The sequence below is a fragment of the Suricata suricatta genome, chromosome 4, assembly GCF_006229205.1.
Source record: "Suricata suricatta isolate VVHF042 chromosome 4, meerkat_22Aug2017_6uvM2_HiC, whole genome shotgun sequence".
Lineage (NCBI taxonomy): Eukaryota > Metazoa > Chordata > Mammalia > Carnivora > Herpestidae > Suricata > Suricata suricatta.
In genome coordinates, this window is record NC_043703.1 from 88,151,216 (window position 1) to 88,171,083 (window position 19,868).

Below are 19,868 nucleotides of genomic sequence, written 5' to 3' on the forward strand. Positions count from 1 at the left end.
TTTTTTATTTGGGACACAGTACTTGAACATAATACAGGAGAACTTACTTTGAAAAGTATTTCAATTTGCTTGAATTAGAAAGAAAATCTTGATTAAAACAATGCCTTTATGATTACATATTTAGATAATTTTACCAGGCAAAGTATTGCCCAGAGAGAAGAAATCAGCATTCTTGGTGCAACCCTCAACGATCTGGCTAAAGAAAAGGAATGCCTACAAGCGTGTTTGGATAAAAAATCTGAGAACATTGCATCCCTTGGAGAGAGTTTGGCAATGAAAGTATGTTGTGAGAACTGTGGTTTAAAAGAAGTATTTGAACTTGAATCTGAATAAAATAATAGGATTTTCTCTATGTTTTTCCTCTAGAGCTGAAACTATAAAATCTGATTTTGAAATTTTTCCTTATAGTCTTAGGAACTATGTGTTCAAATCCACTAGCTAATATTTTTAAATTGATTTTCTTCCATCAATTTGTGATTAACATTCACTATAAAACCTAATTCAAATATCAAAATGTGAAGCATGGTAATAAAGCAGTGAAACTGATTTCTTTGTAAAGAACATCAGAACTTATGTTTTCAGGAGGCCACCTTAGGAAGCACTAAACATTAAGAACATTAAAGCTGCCCTTGTAATTGTTTTCAAAACGAGGAGCACATGTTTACATCATCCTCAGCCTTTGAGAATAGATCATATGGAGCTGGTGAGTAAAGCTAGATGACAATCTCCATCCCACCTTTTTGGTTGTTCAAACAACAATAGCAAAAGTGTTACGAAAGTGGCAGAGAAATATTGATACCCTTTTCTATTTAATAAACCACTCCTGAAGACAGTTCCTAAACTGCTTTCCACCAATGATTTAAGCAAAGGCAGCATCATTGGAATAAGGTCTTTTCCCTCTCTAGGGGATCGAATTCATTCATTTTCCCATCCACCCATTCATCATTCAACAAACATTAATTGAAATGTACCAGGAATAATGTTAGAAACTGAGGATGAGTGGGCATGCCTTCCAAAATCCTGTAGTATAAGTGGGAGAAAGATAAGTTAAGATGCTATCATGATGGTGTGCTAAGTGCCATAGCAATGTGTGCACAATGTGCAAGTAGAGTTAGGCATAAATACACCTAATTCACCTTGGGGATTGGGTTAGGAGAGAAGGAAGATCCCTAGTGAGCCTTCCAGGAAGTGATTGGGCCTGGACTGCCCTGTGATGACTAGGAATAGCCTGGATAAGATTTAGAGAAAGGGAACAATGACAGAAAGGGTGATCCAGACAGATAAAGCAGCTTCAATGAAAGCCCAGTGGATTTCATAAGAGAATTTCAGGAAAAGGTCAGTATGGCAGTAGGGCTAGAGGGTAAAAGTTGAGATGGGATGGATAAGCAACAAATTGTAGAAATACATATAATATTGAGTTTAGACTCTATCATCATGGATATAGAAGATTATTGAGATAATGTAAATGAAATGTCACAGTTAGATCTTAATTTTGAAACAAATATTCTGTTACTTGTTAGTCTGTATAAAGAATAGATTTATTGGGAAATGAGAGTAATGACAAGGACACTAGCTATAAGTAAAATGATAAGAATTGTGTTAGGATAGTGGCAATATCCATGAGAGAAATAGAGCTTTTAAGAAAGATTGACAAGATGTGCTTTCTGACTTAGGGACCACATGGATAGTTCCTGTGCATGAACTAGGAAACAGAAATATAACAGGTTTACAGAGGAAAATTATTGACATGTCTTTGGGATGTAGTTGAAATATTCATAGGCTCTTGGATTTTTAAGTTTGGGGAGAAAGTTGAAGTGAGGTTAATAGATTTGGGAATCACGAGCACAACTGAAATCTTGCTATCCAAATCCATGGGATAGTAAATTTAAGATTATATATTGAAAAGTCTGACTTATTTTATAATTCTGCCTTAATAATTTTATTAATTTAATTGTATGGGGTTTGGGGTGGGTGGAATTTTGCTTCTCACTCTATTCAGACCACTTTTCGAATAGTTCGATGTAATTTTTCTTAAAACCACAAACATTTAGAAACAAATTATTTAGAAAAATTTGAATCATTTACCTCTGTTATATCTAATATTTCATATTTCTTCAATTTTGTTAACTGTACTGACATTTTTTTTCTTCACAAGGAATATTGAGTTGCAAGTCCATTTCAATATCAAGAACTTCATATAAGATCATGAATGTAAACACATCCATCCTCTGAAGGGAAAATAACTTTTTAAAACAGTGTTAGACATCCAAAAGAGGAAGTGTTCTCTACAGTGATATTTCAGAGCTGAATTTACAAATACCCTTAAGTGAAAAGCAGTAATGTTATAGTCTAATCTGGAGATTCCAGAAATAAATTGCTATGGAAATTCACATTATAGTGAATAAGGGGAAATTTTTTTCTGGTTATCAGAGTTTTAAAAGATGTTCTACTACTTGCTACCAATTAAAGTTGGAAAATAGCAAGTTCACATATTTTTAATAATAAAAGACAGAACTACTTGTGTAACATTTTAGTTTGTTTCTTTTTTTCTAAGTAGTTTATTACCATCCTGTTCAGATTGAATTTTTAATAGTTAACTTGAGTCCTTATCTCTGGGTAAGCATATTGAGGTTGTATAAGGAATATTAAATTGATAATGATGGGATAGATTTCAGCAATTTGAGAAATGGTGGTATTAGGGTCATATTAAAGAAAAGTAGGCTAAGAGGATATACTACTAGATTCTACCCCATAATTTTGTTGTCCCTGGGTGCTTTACAATGTTCTCAGAGAATCTTAACTTTCAATATGAATTTCTACTGATAAAGGGAAGTCCTATATAGACTTATAAACCATATTTAAAACGTAACCAAGTAATTTCTTTTGAAACAATAGAATTTCAATTAGCTTTTCAGTTTATTTATAAATGTATTATATTTTAAACCTTGTGTAAATATTCCATTTTAAGCATTATTTTCTCTTTATTGGCTTGTGCTTCTTAAAGCAGTTTAACTACTTTGCTAATAGGTATTTTAACCATGCCTTGATATCCATTACTGCCAGATGTGGATTCTGCCTCATTCCACCAGAAAGTAGAATGGGAAAATGGAGCTAAAAATAACCGGGAGAGGAGCGCATGAACAGAGGAAGATAACACACACACACACACACACACACACACACACACACACACAACTGTCTCTCTAAAGAACAGGAACAAGACTCTTTGGGAAATATAGGTTTAGTTTATCTTGCTAATTGGTTACTAAGGATTTGAAAATTCAAAGGGCAAAATGAAATATAGTTATTTAGTGAAAGAATAACTTCATATTTTTTTTAGGTCTAATGTTAGCCGTAAGTATCTGTGTATAGTTACCTATAACTAGTTTAGGATCAATGAGAGTTTTAGAAGGAGGAGATGTATGAGTGGTATTGATGGCATTAAGGTCATTTCAGCCTTAACTGACTCCATTAATTCTACTCTCACACCACACCCTTGAAAGGGGAGAATATCAGTAGTTTATTTTTTTATACCTTTTCTGTAGCCTTAAGGCTTGTTTCTTTATTAGCTCATACCTAAAGTTAATAGTATACTTTTATAAGTAATTCAGGTGGAACAGCTTTTTGAAGATATTGTCAATGAGTAATATGAATAATATACTTGATCAAAGTTATTATTCTAAGACCTAAAATTAGTTTTACGTGATTCACATTCCTGGGTTTTATATTCCCAGTATGCAACACTCCAGTGCCAAACCACTGGTTTTCAAACAAAAACAGGGTGCTTATGGGATCCTTGTGTGGCTGCATGACTACACAAAACATTTTAACAAAGTATTTGATATACTGATCCCATATCAATGCACCTAAGTGTAGTCTTTTATTAACATAATCTATTGTTTTTATCTAGTACAAATACTCAGACTGATATATTAGGCTTTAGTTTTAAAGTGTAGAAAAGAATAATAGAACATAATGTTTAAAACCAAATGGGAATCAAAAAGGGAGGAGAAAATTTCTTTTTGTTCATTCAGTTTTAAGAGAAATCGTTTAAAATATTTTGTATTTAATACTTACATTACTTTTCAAGGAAAAGACCATTTCAGGCATGAAGAATATCATTGCTGAGATGGAACAGGCATCAAGGTAAATCATTCAACAAGAATTTGAGCATTTATTGGGGACAAAATACTGTGTTAGGTAAATGGTAGGAGACAAGGGGCTTAGTGTTATGTATAAAGTGATAACTTTTTTAAAGTTTATTTATTTTGAGAGAGAGCACAAGTGAGCATGAGAGCAGGGAAGGGACAGAGGGAAAACCCCAAGCAGGCCCAGCATTAACAGTGCATAACCTGATGCAGAGCTCTAACTCACAAACTGTGAGATCACATAAACCTGAGCCAAGATTAAGAGTCAGATGCTTAACCAACTGAGCCACCCAGGCACTTCAGGTGGTAACTTTCTAATGTTTGAAAGGAGGCACAAGTCTGTGTATGGAAATAAAAGAAGATATGGTGTTAGCCAAGTAGGGGAATGGGAAGGGCATTCAAGGTTAAAAGGATAGCAAAGAACCCCAGATCATGTTCAAGAGCCTCTGGAATGACAAGTAGGTGAGTGTGCTGGAGCCCAAAGTATAAAAGAAGTGATGGAAAGGCTAAATAGGCAGAGGCTTGTGATATAGACAGATGAGTCCTGATGTTACCTTTTGGACAATAAAATCATTAAAGAAAATTAAGGAGATCTTTGTGCTAGGTTACTGAGGCCAAAGAGTTGATGATAGATTAGGGTGGAGGGATTGGGAGACAGAGGAGTGAGGGGCTTGTTGTAAGGAGGAGAATCTAGGAGAATGCCAGGTTTCTGGCTGGGGATGAATAGTGGACATTATGACAGTATGTGAAAACACATGATTTCCTCTGGGTTTGGAGAGCCTTTGAGGCTTTCTTACAGATATGTCTAGCAAGCAGTTAAATAGGAGTCTGGAGTGTCAAAAAAGAGATAGAGGCTGGAGATAAAGAGTTCAGAGTAACCTGAAGATGGGGCTGGGAGTCATGACTATGAACAATATATTCTTTTTTAAAAAATATTTTTAAAAAATATTTTCTTATTTTGAGAGGGAGAGGGGAAGAGAGAGAGCGAGCGAGCGAGCTAGAGAGAAAGAAGAGGCAGTGAGAGAGGGAGACAGAGGATCTGAAGAAGGCTCTGTGCTGGCAGCAGAGAACCCGATGTGGGGTGAGAACTCATGAACCGTGAGATCATGACCTGAGTCAAAGTTGGACACTCAACTGACTGAGTCACCCAGGCACTCCTGAATAGGATTTTCTGAGAGAAGGGTGAGAATAGTAAGGAGGCTAAGGGTTAAGCCCTGAGAACCATTAATTTTTAAGAGGGCAGAAGACTGGGCACCAGCAAAGGAGACAAAGCTCTAGCAGCTAGAGGTAGAATGAAGGTTTTCTTATACTGGAATGTTAGAATTTTTGAAATGTTTAGCAAATCATTGACTATTAGGTGTACTTAGCATTTTTCTTTATAGTGAAATGTGGGAAACAGAAATTTCAATGGACTGTATTTAAAATTTAAATGTGTTTAAAACATGAAATGTATTCATGCTAACTGTCCAACTTCTGTCTTATGAGAATTTGTTATTCTGTTTTTGGTAAAATGTCTCTTATGTACTATCTGATTTGTGGAATAGACAGTCTACTGAAGCCCTAATTATGTGTGAACAAGACATTTCCAGGATGCGTCGGCAATTGGATGAAACAAATGATGAGCTGACTCAGATTGCCAGGGAAAGAGATATCTTAGCTCATGAGAATGACAGTCTCCAAGAACAGTTTTCTAAAGCCAAACAAGAAAACCAGGTATACTTGTTCCTACAATCTTTCTTCTCCAAGAAATTATTTTTATTCTAATGCACAGTCCTCATTTCATTTTGTAGAAGACCTCAGGCTTTGTAATCAGCCATTTTTTACCTTTATTATGCAGATTGTGCCTCATATTTTCTAAATGGAATTCTGAGACATGAAGTAATAAAGGAGACAGAGAGGGAGTGGTAATATAATAGATTTCTATTAAATCTTAGGAAGTACTTCCTTACTGAAGGATAAATATTTGAACAAATCAACAGAGAAAAACCTCCAGAAACTTATAAGAAAGGGGTAGATTTATTTAGTAGACTATTATTCTATTTAAGTATGAATGTATGTATGAACTGTGCCACATATTTTAGTCATCCTTAGCACTGTGATTCTTTTCGGGAAATTTTCTTTTATAATTATTCTCTCTATAAGCCAGTGTATTTCAGTTTATCCACGCTTTTCATTTTCAATATCAGTATTTTAATTTAAACATTAAAATACTCTATTTGGAAGTTTTCTTCCCCTCTTTAAATGATTCAGTCTAAATGACTCCCCGACCTCGCACATGCTGACACTCTAGTGTGTTTAGTCTGCACCATAGAAGTCTGTATTTTTAACTGTTAAATATTTTTAATTTACATAAACAGATAAAAGATGTGATACTTTGTTAACTTTTAAAAAATTGCCTGAGACATTAAAATATTTTCATCAAAAGTTAATGAATAAAGGGATCCTGGAACAGAAAAAGCACGTTACATAAAAATGAAAGGAATTTGTGAAAAATATGCTTAACTTAGTAATATATCAACCAATATTGGCTCATTAATGGTGACAAATGTACCATACTAATGTAAGAAGACACTGAGTATAGGGTAAATGGGGACTTTCTATACTATTTTCACAATGTTAATGGAAATCAAAAACTATTCTAAATATTTATTTTTTATTTTTATTTTTTATAGGTTACTGTCAAGTTGGTTTCCTTAAAACACCCAGTGCTCATCCCCACAAGTGCTCTCCTCCTACCCATCACCCCTCTTCCCCTTCCCCCTCCCCTTCAGCCCTCAGTTTGTTCCAGTATTCAAGAATCTCTCATGATTTGCCTCCCTCCCTCTCCCTAACTCATTTTCCCCACTCCCCCTCCCCATGGTCTTCTGGTAAGTTTCACTCTTCTTATGAGTGAAAACATATGGTATCTGTCCTTCTCTACCTGACTTATTTAACTTAGCATAACACCCTTGAGTTCCATCCACATTGTCATGAATGGCCAGATTTCATTTTTTTCTCATTGCCATGTAGTACTCCATTGTGTGTATATATATATACATGTGTGTGTGTGCCATGTAGTACTCCATTGTGTGTATATATATATGTGTGTGTGTGTGTGTGTGTGTGTGTGTGTGTGTGTGTATACCACATCTTCTTGATCCATTCATCAGTTGGTGGACATTTATGCTCTTTCCATGATTTGACTATTGTTGAAAGTCCTGCTATGAACATTGGGGCACATGTGCTTCTATGCATCAGCACTTCTGTATCTCTTGGGTAAATCTTTAGCAGTGCTATTGCTGGGTCATAGGGGAGTTATATTGTTAATTTTTTGAGGTACCTCCGCACTGTTTTCCAGAGCAGCTGTGCCAGTTTACATTCCCACCAACAGTGTAGGAGGGTGCCCGTTCTCCACATCCTCGCTAGCATCTATAGTTTCCTGTTTTGTTCATTTTAGCCACTCTGGCCGGTGTGAGGTGGTATCTCAGTGTGGTTTTGATTTGTATTTCCCAGATGATGTGTGATGCTGAGCATTGTTTCATGTGTCTGTTGGCCCTCTGGGTGTTCTCTTTAGAGAAGTGTCTATTAATGTCTTCTGCCCATTTCTTCACTGGATTATTTGTTTTTCAGGTATGGAGTTTAGAGAGTTCCTTGTAGATTTTGGATACTAGACCTTTATCTGGTATGCTATTTGCAACTATCTTTTCCCATTCTGTCGGTTGCTTATTAGTTTTTCTTGTTTCCTTTGCATTGCAGAAGGTTTTTATCTTGATGAGGTCCCAAAAGTTCATTTTTGCTCCTGATTCCCTTGCCTTTAAGGAAGTGTTGAATAGGATTTTGCTGCAGTTGAGGTTAAGGAGGCTATTTCCTGCTTTCTCCTTTAGGGTTTTGATGGTTTCCTTTCTCACATTCAGGTCCTTCATCCATTTTGAGTTTATTTTTGTGTATAGTGTAAGAAAGTGATCTAGTTTCATTATTTGCATGTTGCCGTCCAGTTCTCCCAGCACCATCTGTTAAAGAGGCTGTTTTTTTTCTATTAGATATTCTTTCCTGCTTTGTCAAAGATTAATTGGCTGTACATTTGTGGGCCCAGTTCTGGGTTCTCTATTCTATTCCATTGGTCTATGTGTCCGTTTTTGTGCCAATACCATACTATCTTGATGATGACAGCTTTGTAGTAGAGCCTACAGTCTGGGATTGGGATGCCTCTGTTTTGGTTTTCTTCTTCAATATTACTTTAGCTATTCAGGGTCTTTTGTGGTTCCATACAAATTTTAGGGTAGTTTGTTCTCGCTTTGAGAAAATGCTGATGCAATTTTGATTGGCATTGCATTGGATGTGAAGATTGCTTTGGGTAATAATGACATTTTAACAATGTTTATTCTTCCGATCCATGAGCGTGGGATGTTTTTCCATTTCTTTGTGTCTTCTTCAATCTCTTTCATAAGCTTTCTATAGTTTTCATCATACAGGTCTTTTACATCTTTGGCTAGATTTATTCCTAGGTATTTTATGGTTTTTTGTACAGTTGTGAATGAGATCAGTTTCTTGATTTCTCTTTCTGTTGCTTCATTATTGGTATATAAAAATGCAACCAATTTCTTTACACTGATTTTGTACCCTGTGACTTTGCTGGATTCATGGATCAGTTCTAGAAGGCTTCTGGTGGAGTCTCTCGGGTTGTCCATGTAGAGTATCATGTCATCTGCGAAAAGTGAAAGTTTCACTTCATCTTTGCCAATTCTGATGCCTTTTATTTCCTTTTGTTGTCTGATTGCTGATGCTAGGACTTCCAGTGCTATGTTAAACAACAGTGGTAAGAGTGGACATCCCTATCGTGTTCCTGATCTCAGAGTGAAAGCCCTCAGTTTTTCCCCATTGATGAGGATATTAGCTGTGGGCTTTTCATAAATGTCTTTTATGATGTTTTAGTAAATTCCTTCTATCCCTAGTTTCTCGAGGGTTTTAATAAGGAAGGATGCTGTATTTTGTGAAATGCTTTCTCTGCATCTCTTGACAGGATCATCTGGTTTTTATCTTTTCTTTTGTTAACGTGAAGTGTCACATTGATTAATTTGTGAATATTGAACCAGCCATATAACCCAGGATTGAATCTACCTTGATTATGGTGGGTAATCCTTTTTATATGCCGTTGAATTCTATTTGATAGTATCTTATTGAGTATTTTTGCATCTGTATTCATCAAGAATATTGGCCTGTAACTCTTTTTTTGTTCAGTTTCTGTCTGGTTTGGGAATCAAAGTGATCCTGGCTTCGTAGAATGAGTCTGGAAGTTTTCAATTTCTGTTTTGGGGAATAGCTTGAGAAGAATGGGTATTAACTCTGCTTTAAATGCCTGGTAGAGTTCCCCAGGGAAGCCATCTGGCCCAGGGCTCTTATTCGTTGGGAGATTTTTGATAACTGATTCAGTTTCTTCACTAGTTATTGGTCTGTTCAGGTTTTCTATCTTTTCCCATTTGAATTTTGGTGGTGTCTGTGTGTTTAGGAATTTGTCAATTTTTTCTAGGTTGTGAAGTTTGTTGGCATATAATTTGTCATAGTATTCCCTGATAATTGTTTGTATTTCTGAGGGATTGGGTGTAATAGACCCCTTTTCATTCATGTTTTTGTCTATTTGGGTGCTCTCTCTTTTCTTTCTGAGAAGCCTGGCTAGAGGTTTATCAATTTTGTTTATTTTTTTCAAAAAACCAACTCTTGGTTTCATTGATCTGTTCAACTGTTCTTTTGGATTCTATATTGTTTATTTCTGCCCTGATCTTTATTATTTCTCTTCTTCTGCTGGGTTTGGGGTGCTCTTGCTGCTCCCGTCCTAGTTCCTTTAGGTGTTCTTTTATATTTGCACTTTTTCTAGTTTGTTGAAATAGGCCTGGATTGCAATATACTTTCCTCTTAGGACTGTCTTTGCTGCATCCCAAAGAGTTTGCATTGTTGTATTTTAATTTTCATTTGTCTCCATATATTTTCTAATTTTTTCTCCTATTGTCTGGCCCAATCATTCTTTAGTAGGATGGTCTCTAATCTCCATGTTTTTGGAGGTTTTCCAGACTTTTTCCTATGATTGATTTCAAGAATCATAGCATTGTGATCTGAAAGTATGCATGGTATGATCTTAATTCTTTTATATTTATTGAGTTCAGCTTTATGACCCAGGGTGTGGTCTATCTTGGAGAATGTACCATGTGCACTCAAGAAGAACGTGAATACCCTAGCCTCAGGATGTATAGTTCTAAATATATCTGTCAAACCCATCTGTTCCAATGTGTCGTTCAGGTCCATTGTTTCTTTAGTTATTTTCCTTCTAGTTGATCTCTCCATTGCTGTAAGTGGATTATTAAAATCCCCTGCAATTAGCACATTCTTATAAATAAAATTGTTTCTGTTTGTGATATACTGTTTTATGTATTTGGGTGCTCCCAAATTCAGTGCATAGATGTTTATAACTGTTAGCTCTTCCTGATGGAGAGACCCTATAGTTATTATATAATGCCTTTCTTCATCTTTTGTTACTGCCTTTACTTTAAAGTCCCACTTGTCCGATATAAGTATGGCAACTCTGGCTTTCTTTTGACATCCAGTCACATGATACATATTTCTCCATCCCCTTCCTTTCAATCTGAAGGTCTTCAGGTCTAAAATGAGTCTCTTGTAGACAGCACATAGATCGATTTTTTTTTTTATCCATTCTGCTATGCTGTGTCTTTTTTTGGAGCATTCAGTGTTATTTTGGAAAATGTGGGTTTAGAGTCATTGTGTTTTCTGTAGGGTTCATGCTTGTAGTGGTGTCTCTGGTACCTTGTGTACTTTGCAACATTTTCGTCATAGAGTCCCTCTTAGGATTTCTTGTAGGGCTAGTTTGGTGGTGATGAATTCTTTCAGTTTTTATTTATTTGGGAAAACCTTTATCTCTCCTTCTATTCTGAATGACAGGCTTGCTGGAGAAAGGATTCTTGGCTGCATATTTTTTCTGTTCATCACATTGAAGATTTCCTGCCATTCCTTTCTGGCCTGCCAATTTTGTTAGATAGGTCTGTAACTACTCTGATAGGTTTCCCTTTGTATGTTAGGGCCCTTTTATTCCTAGCTGCTTTCAGAATTCTCTCTTTATTCTTATATTTTGCCAGTTTCACTTTGATATGTTGTGCTGAATGTCGATTCAGGTTATCTCTGAGGGGAGTTCTCTGTGCCTCTTGGATTTCAAGGTCTGTTTCCTTTTCCAGTTTGGAAGTTCTTGGCTATAATGTGATCAAGTACCACCTCAGCACCTTTCTCTCTTTCTTCTTCTTCAGGAATTTCTATGATATGGATATTGTTCTGTTTGAGTGTATCACTCAGTTTTCTAATTCTCCTTTTGTGCTCCTGGAGCAACTTATCTCTTTTTTTCTAAGCTTCCTCTTTTTCCATAATTGTGTCTTCTAATTCACCTATTCTCCTCTCTGCCTGCTCAGTCCATGCAGTGGCCACCTCCATTTTATTATGCACCTCATTTATAGCCTTTTTAAACTCATCACAGCTATTTTGAAGGTCCCTAGTCTTTGTATCAATAGCTTCTCTGATGTCTTCCATGCCTTTTTCAAGCCCAGTGATTAATTTTATGACAATTGTTCTAAATTCTTGCTGAGTTATGTTGCTTATTTCTGTTTTGAGCCATTCTGTAGCTGTGACTTCTTCCTGGAATTTCTTTAGTGGAGAGTTCTTTCGTTTTGTCATTTTCGCTAGCTTTCTGTCTCTTGTCAGTTTTAAAAGCTCGTTATGCACTCTGCACCTTTAAGTATTGCTATATTAAAGGAGGCTTATTGACTGTCCAGGGCCTATCTGTTCAGGAAATGTTCTTTTAATGGTGTCTCTTGGTTTCTCTTGTTGTACCTTTGGTTATTTTATTTTCCTCCTCCATGATATTTGGGACTCTCCACCATGTGTACTTTGGCTTGTTTCTTGAGGTAGCCCTAAAAAGGAAAACAGACAGACAAACACACAGGGAACAAAAGCACGCAAACACTCAGACAAATCAAACAAATGACCAAACCAAATGGGAAAGAAAAAAAAAAGAAAAGAAAAGAGGGGGGGACAAAAAAAACAAAAGACAAAGGACAGTCTAAAAGCATAAAACCAGAAATCCCAGCTACAAATAAAGGGTAGTGTGGAGGCAGTGCTGTTGGAAGAGCATATACAAACAGAGAAGTGACAGGGGTGTGGAGGAAGTGAAGTTGAATGTTGACCAGGCAGAGAGACCAAAAGGCTTAATTCAGAGAGAGAAAGAAGAGAATCTGGTAGGAGATGAGGAGAAAAACAAAGAAACAAACAAGAAAAACACGAAGATACTGTTATCCAAAGAAACTATATAGTCTGTTATTTCCAGAGAGAGAGAGAGAGAAAGGAAGGTAGCATCAATGGATTAAATATGACTGTTTAGGCAAACCAGTGTCCTGCGTGCCCAGTGCATCAGATGGGAGAGATAAGAATGAGATAGGGGGAAATATATCTGAATAACAAGAATTGATCTAATCACGACAATGCATCGATGTTGGTCTTGTCCTGGGTTTGGGGGTGGTGGGGGGGAGTTCTCCAGCACAGAAGGGCATGGCTTGTGGTTTGGTGTAGGCAGGTCTTGCCTCCACTGGGATCCTGTGGGCCACTCTGCCAGGCCCAGACCCAAGGTCCCGCCTTGGTGTTTGTGGGGAGAAGAATGCTATGGCCCAGTCCCTTCTTGAATGAGGCTTGCAGCCCGCTCTTTGGGTCTCATCTCCCTGTGCCATGGGCGAGCTACGTTGTATTTCCCAAGCAACACCTCGTTCCCAGATCATAATCCATGCACTTTAATGATACCACCCGAAATGTACTCCGAAATGTACTCCCACAGGCCAGGCTGCTTCCTAGCCAGGGATTGAGTAGGGAGAAGTTTCTCCTGGTGCAGCCTGGGATTGGGGCGCCTAGCCCAAGAATAGCCCCACAACTAGAGAGAAAGGATCTCTCTCTGAGCACCCTACAGTTGCAGATGGGATGATAGGCTCCCTCTCTGCCCCAGGCCAAGGTTTTTCTTTCCTCCAGAGACAACTCTGTGAGTGTTTTCAGCCTCTCTTTCTCTTCCCCTCATCTCTCTGCGGCTTCCTGGCTTCCCGGGGCTCTCTGCAGCTCTCCTCAGAGGGGGTTCCCTCCCCTCCAAGCCTCTGGTCCAGCCGGTTTTTATCTTCCCCAGGTTTTTATCTTCCCCAGTTCGCACTCACGCACCTATGAGGCTGTCTTCTTAGTGGACTCTGTCTCTTTTCCTCCCAGACTCTTGAGGATCAGAGTATTGTGGCTTCAGTCCTCCTTAGTTTGATAGATGCAAGCGGGCCAAAAGTACAGAGTTCCCTACTTCTCTGCCATCTTCAACCTAAATGTCTATTAAAAAAAAATAATGAATAGCAGTGAAAACAAAAGTATGAATTTATAGGATCTACTTTTATGTACTCTGTATTTATAGCTCTGTATTTGCTACAGCAAATAGGCTAAAGGTAAATATAACATATTTATTAAAGAAAATTAGATTAAACACTCATTTTTACTACCCAGAGTTAGCCATTGTTAACATATTTTTTACTGATTTTGAAGTACTTTAAAATTTTTTGTACTATATTTTACATGAACTTTTTAATGTAACTGAGATAAAACCATATACCACTTTATATAATGTCTTTCCTCGATGATAAGGCAGTTGCATGTAGTATTTAAGACTCATGAGTTTGAATACCCTGCCTGGCTGTGCGATCATACCATTTTAACTTTCCTGAGTTTCAGTTTATATATGTGAAAATGGAGAGCAAATGAGAATATGCCAAGAAAGTACTCATCAGAGTAACTAGCATAATCACTGGATAACTATCTTGTTGCTATTATTTATTTATTGTGACATCATAAGCACCCCTTCCTTTGTTAAAACTTCATAAACATTTTTTATAATCAGAAGAAATTGGTGTTAAAATAATTTACATTTGCTCAAGAGTAGTTTTTTCCTTTGTTTGGTTTATAGGCCCAAAGGTAGAAGATGGATCCCTAGGTGGACCACAAGTTAAGAACCCATATCATAGCTAATTTGGAAAACAGAAACCCTTAAAAAATCTCATAATTTTTAACAAATTGGGATGAAGTAATTTTAGTGTTTTATCCTAACTTTTTCACTATAGATGAACATTCCCCCCTCTAATTAAAAACATTCCACCACCAAACATTCTAAACATTTCTCATAGATAGATACATAATGTTATATGTGGTTATACCACTGTGTAGATACTGTGATTTACTGCCATCATTCACTTAATGTGAATAGATGTTGTCATCGTAACAAATAATGCTTTAGAACATTCTTTTCATTAATTTTACTAGATTTAGTTTTAAATTAAATAAAAACTTACGAGGTTTTTTAAAAATTAAAAAAATCTTTATAAGCAGACATTTTCAAATGTAGCGAATACTCATGCATCTATTTCCCACCTTCAACAAAAAAGCATCATACTTGTCATTCCTGTTTTTATTAGCATTTAAAAATGTCTCCTGATGTAGATTGTGGATAGGAGATTACAGATTTGCTTTTGCAAATTTATGTTTATTCCAAGATACATGGAAATGCCCATTACTTGGTTTAACAGAACAACTTTAATTCTTTGCTAATTTGATAGACAAAATAGCATTTGATTTCTTACAAATTATTTGAATTTAGTAACATTTTAGGAGTTTAGAGAATTTAAAAAATTTTTTGATTACTTATAAATTTTAACTTTTTAAAAGCATTATCCACTTGGGCTGTCTTTTTGTGAATTGTCTTTTGAGTTCTTTGCTTATTTACTATTTGGATTCTTGTGTTTTCTGTTTTCTTTTTTTCCTAGCAAGGTGATGGTCCACAATCCTCATTATCCCACAGCCTTGCCCAGACTTACTCACATGGTGATTGTTGCAGTATTTCCAAGAGCAGCAAGCAGAAAATCCCATGAAATAATTACTTTTCAAGCTCAAGTTTTCAATTTGTGTACTATTGTTTATTGTCCAATTAGCCAAGAAAAAAAAATTGTGAAGGCAAGATTAGATAGAAATATGGTTAAACAGACTTCAACTCACTGGAAGGAGTTGTAAAGTTTATGGCAAAGAATGTGATATTAGAAGGCATGAAGAACTGAAGTGTGTTTGGTTTTTTATGAGTTGTATATATTAGGTATATTAGCTTTTATTTATCATATTTACATTTAAATATTAAGTATAAATATTTAAAATTAATGGTTTTGACATAGAGCAAATTTTTATTTTTATTTTTTATAGTCAAATCTAGCTATCCTTTTTTTATAGGCCCTGTCCAAAAAATTGAGTGATACTCATAATGAACTCAATGACATAAAACAGAAGGTCCAAGATACTAATATGGAGGTTAACAAGCTGAAGAATATATTAAAGTCTGAAGTATGTATACATTTTTTCCTCTTTGCCCATGATACCAATGAAATTTTGCTGAAGTTATTTATCATAGGGATGGCTGAATCAAGGCTTTTAAAAATACATAGCATATTTTAGTGTTGACAATGATGGATTAACTGCATATCCAGCCATTCTAGATAAGTAGAATCCTTCTAACTGCCTGAAGGACAAGGGACCAGAATCCACTTGGGGTCACTTATATTTGAAAATGGTAGTTTTCAGATACAAACCTTTGACAAAAGAGGCTCTGCCTGATTGTGTAGCAGATCAGAATTGGTCACCCTGTTGTGGGGCCATCTATTTCTTAGGACCAGAGTAGATGGCTCTGCTCTGTACTTCTGGTTAGTGACCATTTGACCCGGCACCTGTGTCAGACATCAAATAATACTAAATAAATCTAGAGTATGTGTGGTAACCCTGGAATAAACAGACAGCTTGACTAAGGATCTTAGGTGTGCCCATCTGGTAAAATATTATCCAAAATAGTATAGTTGGCTTGATTACTGTAATAGGTATAGTGTTCCCTACATACCACTCAAACTATTAATAGGAACTTTCCACCACCAAACTGTTTTCCTTGTTTTATTTAACATCTCATTTAATATCAGTTTACAAACATTTCTTGAGTATTCATTTTTAGTGTGCATAAGCCTGTTTAAGACTTTGAGAGGGACAAGATTCTGAAGATTTCTAAATTGCAAGTAAGGCAGTAAGGCAGCAGTCTTACATTGGAGAAGCAGGTAATTTCTCACATGTCTTGATTTTAAGGTGTAATACTATAATTGAATGGAAGCTTTGAAGTCAGATAGGTCTGACCGCCTCTTCTCACTCATCACATGAACTTATGTGGGCTACTCAGTCTGAGTCTTAGTGTCCTGTCTGTAATTGGGAAGAACGCCCAAGTAAGTGAGATAGACCTAGCACAGTGAACTATTTAAGTATATTCTGGAATAAAACAATATAAATTAATGAATATCTAAACATTTAATGTAGTAAGATTTCAGTCAGTGTTACACACTTCCCTTTTTCTCCCTAGCCTGTCACATTATTTGAAATTCCACCATTAGGGATTGGGGCTTTTAGATTGTGGAACTGTATTTTCAGACCTCACACATCAGCCTTCTCTCAGCTGGTAGCATCCTACTATGAATTCTTTTATGAGATTTCATTTCACAACAAAACTGTAAGGATCCTGGTGGTCCCTTGAGAGAACAAACCACAGGTCCAAGAAGAATTATTGCTCACTCAGTCAGCATGTAGTATGCTAGGTGCTGAGGTGCTGGAGATGAAAAACAGGAAACAGAATGGCCCCCCAGGCAGTGGGAACAACCTGAACAAAGGTGTAAGGGGAGAAAAATAGGTTCTGTAGCTAAAGGGGAGGGTATAGGTAGGTGATAATACAGAGGTAGAAGGACTTGTTTGAAATCTATTTTCAGGAAGCTTTTGTTATAGCATGAGCCCAGAAGTTATTTGAAGAATTGCGTTTTAGAAAGATTATTCTGGTGATTTGGGGAGGAATGAATCAGAAGGGTAACAAAATCAGAAAGAGGGAGATCAATTAGGGAAGGCTGTATTTGTAATTCAGTCAAGTGGCACAAAGGCAGCCAATTTTGCTGTGGGGAAGTAGTGTGATGAGCCCAGTGGTGGACCAGAGGTGGGGGCACTGAGGTGGGGGCAGCACCAGAAAGAGGCAAACAGGTCCTGAACGGATCACTTTCTTTTTTTTTTTTTCTTAACTTAAATTCAAGTTAGTTAACATACAGTGTAGTCTTGGCTTCAGTGATTCCTCTGAATCCTCTCTTACATATGATAGTGATTCCTCTTACATATGACGCCCAGTGCTCATCCCCAAAAGTGCCCTCCTTAATGCCCATCACCCATTTAACCCATCCCCCCACCAACCTCCCCTCTAGCAACCCTCAGCCTGTTCTCTTTCTTTAAGAGTCTCTTATGGCTTGCCTCCTTCTCTGTTTTTACCTTATTTTTCCTTCCCTTTTCCTATGTTCATCTGTTGTGTTTCTCAGATTCCACGTATGAGTGAAGTCATATGATATCTGCCTTTCTCTTACTTCAGTTAGCATAAAATGCACTCTAGTTCTATCTACGTTATTGCAAATGGCAAGATATCATTCTGTTTAAAAATTTTTTTAACACTTATTTATTTTTGTGAGACAAAAGGAAACAGAGCATGAGCAAGGGAGGGATCAGCTACAGAATCCAAAGCAGGCTCCAGGCTCTGAGCTGTCAGCACAGAGCCTGATGCAGGGCTCAAACCCACAAACCATGAGACCATGACCTGTGCCCCAAGATTTCTTTCTTTCTCATTGCTGAATAGTATTCCAGTGTGTGTGTGTGTGTGTGTGTGTGTGTGTGTGTGTGTGTGTGCATGCGCACACATCTTCTTTATCCATCCATCAGTTGATAGACATTTGGGCTCTTTCTGTAATTTGGCTATTGTTGATAGTGCTGCTATAAACATTGGGGTGCATGTGTTCCTTTGAATCAGCATTTTTTAATCCTTTGGATAAATACCTAGAAGTGCAATTGCTGGGTCATACAGTAATTCTATTAATTTTTTGAGGAACCTCTCTACTGTTTTCCAGAGTGGCTGCACCAATTTGCATTCCCCACAGTGCAAAAGGGTTCCTCTTTCTCTGCATTCTCCCCAGCATCTCTTATTTCCTGAGTTGTTAATTTTAGCCATTTTGACAGCTGTGAGGTGGTATCTCGTTGTGCTTTTTGTTTATGTTGCCTATTTTGGGCTCCACACTGCTCTGGCTGCTTTTGGTGGATACAGACAATGGGAAAATATGGTTTCCAGTTAACCAGAGGGGGGTACACCAGGAATTTGGTGACCAGGAGTGACACATTTGTGTCATCCTTTTTTACTGCTTAAGCTTTGAATCATGTGTTACCTGGGAGTCACAAAACTACATTTAATATAAAGAATGGTTTGTAATTTAGAAAATTTAATGTAGTATTAAAAAAGCAGTTTTTATCTTCGAGGAATTTAGTATGTTATTGAGAACACTGTACATCCACACCTAACAGCATAAAGCATTGTTAAGACATTGTTAAGAGAATGACATAGTGAGTGCCACAGAAAGTTAAAGAGAGTGAAGATTGATGGGGTAAAATTCAGTCTGTATATACTATACCATGTGTCTCCCAGGTACATACTATGTGCACAGCTTTTTTTTTTTTCAGTACAATAATGGAAGACATATCAAATTCCTACAGACACATTGAGAATATCTGAATCTTGAAAGTCATTGCCGTAGTTTAGCATCTTAACAGACTTGGCAAGGTTCTATATTAGTCGTAGGTAACCAAACCACAAGGTGGCGACTTTAACTGAATTTTTAACCAGTCTCATGGTTAATCGTATTTGTGAAAACTTAACTAACTCTGAATTGAAAGCTTTCTTAGGGTGAGACATCATGTATTGCAATTTGATCACTTTATGGTTCTGGTAGCAATTCACCAGCTATTAATGGGTATTATTAATGAAAGGTCTGGTACCTTTTTAATAATAACCAAAATTATAAATGACTTTCTGAGAATGAGTTAGCCAAACCATATTACTAAAATATGTTTTTAAAATTAGCCTCATAATGAATACTCAATATAGTATACTACTTGTGGAGTTGATTCTATTCTTTTAGAAATAAGATCCAACGTTTTAGTCAATCTGTCATGATAGAGCTTTTAAGGTTTTACAAATGTGATTTGGGGCGCATGGATAGCTCAGTCAGTTGAGCGTCCAACTCTTGATTTCAGCTGGGTTGTGATACAGCACTTCGTAGGTTCAAGCCCTGCATCGGACTCCACACTAACAGTGCAGAACCTGCTTGGGATTCTCACTCTCTCTCTCTCTCTCTCTCTCTCTCTTTCTCTCTCTCCCTTCCCCTCTCTTTCTGCCTCTTCTTTTTTTTTCTTCATTCAGTCTTTTTTTTTCCATAATATTTTATTGTCAAATTGTTTTCCATATAACACCCAGTGCTCTTCCCCTTAAGTGCCCTCCGCCATCACCACCACCTCTTTTCCCCCCTCCCCCTTCCCCTTCAACTCTCAGTTCATTTTCAGCATTCAATAGTCTCTCAAGTTTTGCATCCCTCTCTCTCCCCAACTCTCTCTCCCTCCTCCACTCCCCCTGGTTCTCCATTAGGTCTCTCCTGTTTTCCATTCTAGACCTATGAGTGCAAACATATGGCTTCTGTCCTTCTCTGCCTGGCTTACTTCGCTCAGCATGACACCCTCAAGGTCCATCCACTTTCCTAC

General features: G+C 37.0%; 1 protein-coding gene across 5 annotated transcripts in view; it reads left to right on the forward strand.

Annotated features, from left to right (window-relative positions):
* Positions 1 to 19,868, forward strand: part of TSGA10 (testis specific 10) — a 151,245-nt gene that overhangs the window by 71,838 nt on the left and 59,539 nt on the right. For all 5 annotated transcript variants that reach the window (XM_029937176.1, XM_029937178.1, XM_029937175.1 and 2 more), the window contains 4 exons: positions 125 to 279; positions 4,091 to 4,146; positions 5,693 to 5,861; positions 15,462 to 15,572. In XM_029937176.1, the coding sequence (XP_029793036.1) occupies positions 125 to 279; positions 4,091 to 4,146; positions 5,693 to 5,861; positions 15,462 to 15,572 (491 nt within the window). The remainder of the gene's footprint in view (positions 1 to 124; positions 280 to 4,090; positions 4,147 to 5,692; positions 5,862 to 15,461; positions 15,573 to 19,868) is intronic.